The 10,691-nt window shown below is 39.0% G+C and overlaps 1 protein-coding gene across 2 annotated transcripts; it reads right to left on the bottom strand.

Annotated features, from left to right (window-relative positions):
* Positions 1 to 468: 468 nt before the first annotated feature.
* On the bottom strand, positions 469 to 8,740 carry RXYLT1 (ribitol xylosyltransferase 1). Of its 2 annotated transcripts, XM_030467119.1 has the most exons (6): positions 8,545 to 8,740; positions 7,943 to 8,113; positions 6,857 to 6,959; positions 4,755 to 5,069; positions 2,526 to 2,696; positions 469 to 1,443 (listed from the first exon to the last, which is right to left on the bottom strand). In XM_030467119.1, the coding sequence occupies exons 1-6, from the start codon at positions 8,687 to 8,689 to the stop codon at positions 1,026 to 1,028; spliced, it is 1,323 nt and encodes a 440-aa protein (XP_030322979.1). In that variant the 5' UTR covers positions 8,690 to 8,740; the 3' UTR covers positions 469 to 1,025. The 2 variants fall into 2 exon arrangements, with proteins under 2 accessions (XP_030322979.1, XP_030322987.1); XM_030467127.1 differs by lacking the exon at positions 7,943 to 8,113.
* Between the last annotated feature and the right edge of the window lie 1,951 nt (positions 8,741 to 10,691).

Below are 10,691 nucleotides of genomic sequence, written 5' to 3'. Positions count from 1 at the left end.
GAACACTGAAGAAAACCCCAAAGCATTCTTGTATGATACTTATTCAAGAACTACATAGTAACATTACATACAGAAGTATTACCAAGCAGTACAGCTGTGCTGGCATTTGAATTCCTGGTTGAGAACAAACCAACAAGGCATGCTGATATTTAAAGACAGAAAATTGGTGAACAGACCACCTTTGGTGTGCCAAAGTTGTGTATGCAGGATCACCACTCAACCAAACTGAGTAACACACTCTGCTGATGTACTAGCAGATCCCCTTTGCTGCATATAAAAACCACATCTTTGAAACTCTGCTGTACGTGTGGTATCACAAAGACACAATATTATAATACTTCTGCCATCTTCTGGAGTTGGCAAGTTTTAGCAAATTTTGAGAAATCAGATAAGCTATAAGCAAACAGGTGAAACATTTTATATGGAATAGTTTTAAGGAGGTCTCCATTCTTACCTTGAAACATACACTTTTATTGCACAGTGTTTTATTAGTTTTATGGCCACTTCCTTGGAAATGAAATGCCAATCAAGTTCACATTTTTTAAAACAAGCACTTACCAGGATATGTGTTAATGATTGTGCAACTGTGCTAAAACTGGCAATTGTGCTAGAATAATACTCTTCTTCTTTAGGCTACCTAATAAATTACTCTGTATCACAGAACTTTCATTCTTCTTTTTTCTTCAAACACAACTGTTGTACTCACGTTAGACTTTAAAAAGTTCACATGCTGAAAAAGATTCTCCTAAAAAGAAAAAATCAGGTCACACACCAACATGTAAATTGTAAAAATTATAAATAAAATGGTTCTAATCCTTCCAGACTACCATCTTGCTAAGTCAACAACCTCTCTGAAATTTGTTACAGATGGAGGGCCAAACATGGCTCTTGGTCAAGGTAGAATAATTCTGTTGACTTCAAAAGGGATGCGTCTGCCCCATGAGATTTCTTTTGTATAGAAGTTTCCTCAGAAGGTTAATGAAAATTAAGCTTTCAATCTATTCTAGATTTTGAAAAGGGACAATTTATCCTTTATCACTGGATAAAAATGAATTTTCCAAAGTATTAATGAATTTCTGTCTCATCCATGCTTTGAAGTTTCGATACCATTCTATAAGCTTTTTTCTCCTTTGAATCTTTTCCTGTAAGCTCATTTTTTTCTCTGTCTCCAGAACAGCAGGAAGCTCTTTCCAGTTTTTAATAAAGATAAATGGGGCCCCCATGGTTTTTAATAATTGTAATGGAGCACTGTGGTACTTTGATGAATTTCCGCAGTCACCCTGTGTCATTACATCTTCTATAACAGGCACAGATCCATATGAACAAGCTTCATAAATTCTGTAGCATTCTGTATTTATTCCCACTGGGCACAATGTCAAATCACTCTGCAGCAAAGCATCTTGATAGTTTTTGAAACTTTCATTTGTTTCTTGAGGCTGCCACCTAGGAAAGTAAAGGGATTGAAAATTAACATTTTTCCTACAACCAGTGCAATGAAAAAACAGAAATATGCTTTTATTTCTATTTTTTAATAGAACTCAAAATTATTCATAGAGCTGGAAATGTAAAAATTTTGTGTTATTTAAACAATCAATAAGCTTTCAGTCTTAACTATTCTTAAAGAGTCTTCCAAAAATGTATTGAAAATGTCACTGTTAAAAATAGATTGTAACACTTTTTAGATATGGTCCTTTTAGAAAATTACTAATCCTTAAAAGTCAGACAGGCAAACTGAAAAACCATTTAAAATCTGTGTGACTTGAATGATACCTATGTCAATTTACTTCACAGCCACATTCATAAATAGAAATACTTAATGAACTTTTAAATGATTGAGGTTTTTTGCCTCAAGTAGTTTAAATCAGTAGAGGTTTGCTCTTCAAAAATCATGATGTAAAATAGTCTGTTATCCTGAATCCATCTGCCTGAAGTGCCTCAAAACACCTGTGAAATAAGTTTATGTCACAGATACAATGCATCTCCTAAGATTCTCCATTAGAGTAGTGAGGTCTTGCAGAACACTGCTGTGCTTGCTATCATTTTATAGATGTTGCTTCACAAACTTTTATTTCTTAAGAAACAAAATCAGAAGCCTATTCCTCTTAAGCCAAAATATCCATTCTATGTACTTGAAACAGAGAGCTGTACAGGTTAAATACACTTTCCTATATAAACCACAACAAAATACACTTGTTTTTATCTTCTAGTAAGACACTAATACACACAAAGTGCAAGAAAAACATTTCTTCTCCCACTATAATCAAATGCATACAAGAAAAAAAATTTATGGTCTTTACATGTAGTATACATAAAAGATTTTTCTATGTATTTAAAAATATGCTTTACATAAAATATGGCAACTGAAATGCCATGATGTTATAAAGATGTACACAAAGAGTCTTAGCAATGTTCCCTCTCTTAATGATGACTGGATACTTTTATGTGCACTATTTTTAACACTAAGTATTGGTAATAAAGAACTAAAACAAGTTTGAGTATTTTTACCAAGTAAATGAAAGTCTTACTGTTCTCTGGCTGCAATCCAGCAAAGTTTATCAAGCCCGTTCTGCTCCAAAACTTCCATTAGTGTTTCCCTAGAAGAGTTCTTATAAACTGTTCCTAAGAAATTACATAGATATGGTCTTGAATCATGTACCATAGACCAGCTGGGTTCTACAACTGGAAAATTTCTGTAGCTGTAAAAAAAAGTATACATTAGATAAGGATATGTTTTATGTCAAAGAAAAAAAAACCTTTTTGCACCATTTCATCTTTACTGTAGCAGATTCTAAGACTAAAACCACCTATCTTGCTGCCAGTCCACATCCATGAGCACAGACACAGCCACAAGCAAACCAGTGCACAACCTGCCCTAAAAGCTGGTTTTAATTTCCTTTGTTCCCACCACTCTTCTTCAGAGACATTCCAGAATACTTCAGTCTTCCACTGACATCAGAGATATCATGTGTGCATGCTACAAAATGTCCTTGAGAAACATGGTTTTACAAAAGCAGCTGTCCTTGAGGCAAACACCAGTTTTGACTGAAATGGCTAAGTAACAATGGAGTTTAAGTCTCAGCTACCTTAATCTCTGGGCATGCTGATCACCAGAAAAAAACACAGGTAACCTCTCAAAATAAAAAACTCACTTTGATCTTGGTGAGCTTTATTAAGCTAAACTTTTGACTACTAAACAGCTTGTTGTCCAAGCTATTTAACTTGCCTTTTTGGAACAAAACCAGTCCAAATCATGGGATCCAATGTAAACTGTATGCCATCCTTTTAGACACATTTCCACCACAGCAGGCATTTTTCTGACTGATTCCTCATTGTTTGACATCACTTATTTTGGTCAGCATGACAGCTAGTGAAGCACTGCTTCAGCTGAAGTGCTGGGTCTAACTTCTTTCATTACACGAAGTTAATCTTTTTTTCCGGAGCAGATGAATGTCAAAAAAGTGTCTGCTCCTTTGCATTCTCAAATTATGACAGATATTTCTTCCAATCTTATTATTTTTGATACATCACCGGTCTACTTCCCTGTTGGTTTATTTTGTAAGAAAAACCATACTTTGATGCCAATTTTTGACTGGTTTCAAAGGCAGTCTATATTTCACAATTACTTCTTCATTGCTATTAATGGTTCTCCAAAGACATAACTTCATCTTCCCAAATTCTGATGCAACAGTCCTTTGCTAGTCCTTCTCTGTGATTAATATTTACTTTCAGAAAACCTTTCTTTCTTCATTCCAAATATTTTTGTAGGATTCTACTTTACTTTGCCTCTTCATTGGGAAAATCTGCATGCCTTTAACCACAATTTTTACACCTGTTGGTTTCAAGGGCTGTAAAATACCATCCTGATACCTGACATCTTTCTCTCCCCAACTTTGCACCCCTGTTTACTGCTGTAACTGTTGTTGCTTTCTGTCAGCTGCTTAAATTTCAAAATTCAACCTCTTTTTGCTTAGGAGCTTCCAATGCCATCACCAACTCTCTTACACTGTCAAGAATTCAAATTAAATGTTTTTCAATGACACTGTGAGCAAGCTCAAGCTACAAGAAAAATTCCACACAGTTTGCCAACAGGCGTTATACAAGATACTGAATTCAAATTCAACACAAGCTACCAAAAATAATTTCATATTCTTTTCATCTTATGTTACATGGTAAGAAGCTAAAATACCACTAATTTTGTTAGTGAGGAATAAGCTGAAACAATCTACATCTATGTGATCTAAATCTTTACCTACTCCACATGAATAGTTTCAGCAGCAAGTAAAAGAAAACTGGTTTTTGTGAGTAAAAAGTTAAGCCAGACTACATTACTGTGATACTGAAGTATACTCATTCCAAATTTGAAGCATAGAATTTCCTTTTGAAAGCCACAACGGTAGTTGGAACCTGGTTATGTAAGTTATCTTTTAAATTCCTGTGTCACTGGTACTTATTACATCAGCAGCTATGATAGATCTCAAGAGCAAATCTCCTGAATTAACATAACCCCACCAGACAGAGATTCATGTCTTCAAGGTTCTAAATCCTAGCATTCTTTTCCTCCGTTACAATCTTTATTGCTAAATACAATTTCCAAAGACTCCAATGCTCAATTTAGAGAATCATTAAAAGCATCATGTTCTACAATTTATTTCCTGTAAGTGTTTTGGGTATCAGCAGTAACATTAAGGCATATTTTCCATGCCTCATGCTTTTACAATTAAATTTTGATTGCAATTTGTGTCTGCAGCACTTACGTAGCTACTCCTAAAGGCCACTGGAAAATATCTTCTTCATTTACCAAGGCATAGTCATATGTAACAAAGAGCAGGTTCACAAATCCTCCGTGTCTTTTCAGGTATGGCTGAATCCACTCATTGTTGCACTGCTCATTTCCAAGCAGCACAACTGCTACACGCTGTATTTTGTGAGTCTGAATTAACGTCTGTACATAATGCAGCCACTGAGTGGCGTAAGTGACCTTAGCTCTTTCTCTTCCATTCAGAACCAGCACAACACTTTCAGCCTCAACTGAGAAGTAGCCAGGAACCACGGAGGGGCCGGTGATGAAGCTGTGAAGACCAAAATACAAACAGTAAACACCCTTCAGACAAATTATTGACCTTAATCCTCTGAACATCCTTGCCATGCAGGCTGTACTCCAGATATTTTTTTTTTCTGTAAAGTAAATGTAATATACTGCAAAGTAACTATGCAACTGTAATTATTTCTGTTGTTAATACCTACATCTGTAACATGGGAATAAAGCTGCCTTCATCTTTATTCAGGAAAAAGGACATTTAAACTTAAAAGAAATTACAGTATTTTGTCAAGAAATCATACTCAAACATCAAAATGCAGGTAAATTGATCAACTTTAAAAGAAGGATATGCTTTGATAGTTACTAGAATTCAGACTTTTTATTAATTCCAGTAATAACCAATGCATACAGTATTGTAACAAGAAAGTCTCTCCCAAAAATCTGTATTACTATATTAAACCAGATATGATTATAAGGGAAAATAGGCTGGTCTGGCATACTACTTTTTTCTGTAATTTTGGTTAAGGTTAGATTACAAAAAAATAATCTGATACAGAACAGAATCTGTAACACGAGAGATACATTAGATTACTAAAATGTAAATTTAAGTTGCTCATGTAACCTAGGTCAAACTTGAGCCTGGTGCAAGGTAGTCAGCAGAAACATTTTAAGTAGAAAATCAAACTTCCTGATGTCACACAATGTATTTATTTCACAGAGGAATTTCAATCATGTAGCAAAATCATTACATTGCTGAGCATTTTCAAGTATCTGACAGCAGCCACTAATGAACTGCCAGCTCCTGCTCCCCAGTTAACTGCTGTGTTGACAGCCTACTGACTGAACTCAAGGCATTAGTGATCAGACACCTTGGAAAAAGAGTGGAGGGGAAAAAAAACAAGCAAAATTTTCTTGCAGGACTCCGCAGATTTTTAGGGTTTTAGGTCTGCATTACTGCAGTTTTTCACCTACTAGCCAAACTTAATTTAGAATAAGTTTGAACTCATGAACTTGGTTGTCATTTAACGGGACCAGCAACTAAGCCAGCAACTAACTAGGCCAGCACACTGACTGCTACTTGCAGTTCAAGTGTGCCCCCTGAGGAAAAATTCAGTCCAAAAGTTGTAAAAACTGCTCCAGTGAGGATATCTAAAGCAGAATGAGCTTAGGCAAGAATATTCTGAACCTGAGTAACACTAACTCAGTTGATGTGGAATAATTAGAAGACGAGATTCATGAGATTCATGATTTGGAATGAAAACTTCCAATAGATTTGACATTCTCTAAAAAATTCATGAGAGCTCTATGTCCTAACAATCATTAGACTTCCACAATAAGCTGAACAGCAGCACATATTCCCCAAATATGTCACCTCAGCTAGTTCCCTCTAGCCTCATCTAGTGACCAAAAGATAATTTACTTCAGCCAGGCAAAAAAGAAGTCTAGAAATCTTAAACCCAGCATCTGTCTTTTCTTATTTCTTTCAAATACACAAATCTTCACAAAACAGAAATTGCTCCCCAATTTTTTTTTCCTTAAGTAGCAACAAGTCTGGACTAGTATTTGTTTGTATTATCAAGTATGTTTCCCTGAATAAAGGTAACCATTACTTGTGATACTTTAGAATGAGAAATTGCGTACACACTCCTCAGTTATCAAAACATAACAAATGTGAAGCCTTTGCAACTACTATTAAAGTAACTGAAGCTCTGTCACAGACAAAATAATGCACCTGTGCACCTTACCACTTTATTTAACTATCCAGTGTATCATTTGTTAAAGTTAACCCAACTGAGGTCAACACCATGCAGCTAGTACCTGAAATACGTGTTTCCTGCTTTTTGGCTTCCTTCTCTCCACTGAGCATTCACATCATCTGGCTCAAGGTTCCCTCCAAAAATATGCTGCCAAAGGTAAAGACCTACATAAATGAAGATAAAGGTAAAGACCTACATAAATGAAGATAAAACAGAGAATCTGAATGCACAAATCTTGCCTACTCTACTCTCTGGGCATATAAAGAAGTATTTCTGGGAAATGAAAAAGCAGAACAGCTTGGGGAAAAAAAAAAAAAAGAGTCAGAACTTCCTATACAAAATGGATATTGCTTCCCAAATTCTGTATGAATTGGATTTAGCGAAGATTAATCTTCACACACAAGGAACTTAAAAAGATTTTTTTGGCCATCAAAATATCAGTAGATGAACATATACCACACTACCATGTACATTAGCATCTCTTTCTGGTACACCTACCACTTAAAAATGAGCAAATATTAATCAGCATTTTAATGACAGGCATAGTTCTCTTAAACTTTTGTGACACATACCAGATTTTTTGTGGCAGAAAGCATCACCATGTAATATACCAATGTGTTCTACAGTGCTACAGGAGAGCTCAACTGAAGTTGGATTTTTACATTTTACAGAAAGCTAGAAAGAGAACAATGCTATGTATTCAGAAGCAGTTAAAAAGCTTGAGAGGACATAGAAACATAGTACCTTGTACAACAGCATTTCCAAGTTCATTGGAAGTAGTACTGCACTACAGAAAAGGCCTGTTTTTCACTGTGCGATGTTTTATTTCACAAAGTGTAAATGTGACAGAAATAAATATTGTTATAACCGTATAAAAGGTCTGTCGTTTACTGTAAACTAGACTGGATTTAAAAAGTAGCTGTGCTTCTGTGCCATTTGAACCATTTTCTTTGACAGGTGTGAAAACACCTGTGAAAAGAACTGATACAAACTTCTGAGTAACAGCTCCCACTTCCTTAATAATCTTCATGTACAGATCTCCATATTATTTAATGATATGCATAAATTTCAGTAGTTTTAAAATGGCAGAGAAAGCTGCTTGTCAGAAAGGTTTAGTGCTTAACAGATATTGATTAGATCTGCTTACCAACTGCAGCTTTGCCCCAAATCTGCACTCTAAGGCTAGTTTGTTCTAGGTGAGATCTTGCATTTTTCATCATCTTAAGATATGCTTCGTATCTCTGCTGAGAAGCTGCCTGTTCATTTTTCTCGTCCAGTTCCCACGGATTCCACTCCTCACTTCCCACGGCAACATGATCTAAAAAAACCCCAAGGCGTGCTTTACACAGAAAGAACCGATCCGCGAGTTTGGAACGCTGACGAATTTTCTTGAATTCAGCATTCCCGGACAACCCTCCCCGCCGCCGGACCCGGGGCTCGGTGCCTCACAGCGCACCCGGGAAATGGCGGCCGGCAGCGCAGGCCTGGCGGCGGCAGCGGAGCGGCCTGGGCCCCGCTCTCCCTCAGGGACCGCGGCCTCGGGGTCCCGCTCGCCGCAGGGCCCCCGAGCAGAGGCTCTGAGGCTGCCGCCGGCCTGGACGAGGTTTTCTAGGAGCCGCGGGGGCCTCTCAGGCGCAGGCAGGAGACTGCAAACCGCGTCGGCCCCGCATCAAACCCGCTCCCACCCCCTCCCCGAGCCCAACCCGCCCGCCGCAGGGCGGCGCAGAACGGCCCCGCCGCCTCTCTCACCTCGCGGGCCGCGCCGGTCCCGGTGCGGCGGGCGGGGAGAGGGTGTGCGGCGGGGACGGAAAAAAACGGCGTAGGCGGCGTAGAGGGAGAAGAGGCAGTAAGCGACGATCAAGGCGGAGCAGAGCCGCTTCCGAGCGGGCCGCATCCCGCCCGGCGCGGGCGGAGGCCCCGGCGGGGGGCGCCGTAAGGCGGCGGCGGGAGCGGCGCCCGCCGAGACGGGAGGAGCCTCCGCCCACGGCCCCGGAGCCTTGACCTCCGGTGAAAAGGCTCAGAGCCCGCGCTACGGTGGCTGTGACTCTGCCCCACCAGCCCCACCGAGCATCCCCTTACAGCCGAAGGTGCACGGTGGGTGCCTGATTCTCCTGTGGCGGCTCAGTCCCTGGAGCCCAGAGCTGCTGTGTGTACATAAAAATACACTTAAGGTATTTGCAGTCCCGGCGTGGAGCAGAGCTGCTCATCCTCCCTGTCCTGCTGCTTGGTGCCTCGGAGGACACGGGAGGAAGGGTGGTCCTCACCAGCAGCCACCTTCTGTGATCAGCTGCGGTGTAGCCGGGTTGTGAATGGGCTGGTAAACAGCTTTTGGGGATTTTCTATATGGGTAAAGATGTGGACTGACCAGTCACTTTATATAGTAAGAAAAAAGTCAGGGAGCATTTTTAGGGTGTCCATGAGTCCTTTAGAAGTCAGATGTTCTGTAGAGCCCCATCCAGCCTGTTTTCAAACACAAGGATCCCAACGGAAGCCAAAATCTCAGTGGCCTTCACCTGCCCCAAAGAGAGAGCTTACTACAGTATGGATTATAACACAATGCACAACCCTGCAGCTACCTCTGTATCTGAGCAATTTTTTCGTGATTGTTTTTTTGCCCTTAATGAACATTACATTTTTTTCTACCGCTGACCTGGAGGTTATTTGATGCACCACATAACCACAGAAGATTGGAAGAGGTAGTGGGACCTTTAAAGAGCATCTGGTTCCAGCCCCTCTGGCATGGGATGGTTCACCTCTCATTACACCAGGGTGCTCAAAAACCCATCCAACCTTGAGCACTTCCAATAATTGGACATCCACAACTTTTCTGAACAACCTGTTCCAGTGTTTCATTGCCCTTGTTGTAAAAAAAAAAATTCCCCATTATGTCCAATCTCAGTTTAAAACTGTTGGTACTTGTTCTGCCACTACAAGCTTTGGTAAAAAGTTTCTCTCTGTCCTTCTGCTATGTCTCCTTTATATGTTGAAATCCTACCCATTTAAAACCTGCATATAATACAGGTGACTCTTGCCAGTACCAGTGATCATCTGTTGCAGAATTGCAGAGCAATATATATATTCCTGTTGGGCATCATGGCCACTTGGCTTTTGTTACAGTGATTTATAATTTTATGGAAAAAAGAGCACTGTACAAATGCTTTCAGAATGAAGACTGAGCATCTCTCTTGCTTTTCTAGCTTAGTGTGCAGTGAAGTGGCCCCGTCACAAACTGGAAATATTGGAGACATGATGTCTAAAATGGTTGATACTAAAATAATCTATTTTCAGCTTTAATTGCAATCTGTTTTCTAGATTGTGTCAGCAACTGGATTCCTGTGCTGAGTTCCAAAAATTCGTAGAAAACCTTTGTACAAAGGTTTTACTATTTAATTTAAAACATAATATGGTAATGGAAGTATGATAAATGAAGAACCAAAAGGAAAGTAGGGGGCAATAGAAATTAATTAAGAAGGGAAAAGAAGAAAGTAAAATGTTAAATCACTTGGGAACCCAGGTTTCCTATTGCACTGCTTTGAATGCTGAATAGGAAGTTCTTCTCTTCACACAGATGCAGTTAATGTCTTATAAAAATGACAAAAGAGGCTTGAAAATTAAGTCAAGAAGGAGTAATCTAAGAAGAGTTTGGATTATAGACCATTTCATAAATAGAGTGTCGTGAAAGTCTGCATATGAATGTGTGCATTTTAATGAATAATGCAGAAAGTGAACATGATTTGTAACAGTGTCTTCATTGCTCAGCAGGTCTCTTGCAATAGCAGAGGAGAAAGGCAGACAAATTGAAGTAAGATAAACTGCAAATATCAATCAAAGTCTTAGAATAACTGTAGTAGATGGCAATATGATCACTTGAAAAGAAATTTAAATGTAGAAGTGAA

The sequence above is a fragment of the Calypte anna genome, chromosome 1, assembly GCF_003957555.1.
Source record: "Calypte anna isolate BGI_N300 chromosome 1, bCalAnn1_v1.p, whole genome shotgun sequence".
NCBI classification, from domain to species: domain Eukaryota; kingdom Metazoa; phylum Chordata; class Aves; order Apodiformes; family Trochilidae; genus Calypte; species Calypte anna.
The sequence above is the reverse complement of the archived record's forward strand: the minus strand, read 5'-3'. Positions and strand labels throughout refer to the sequence as shown.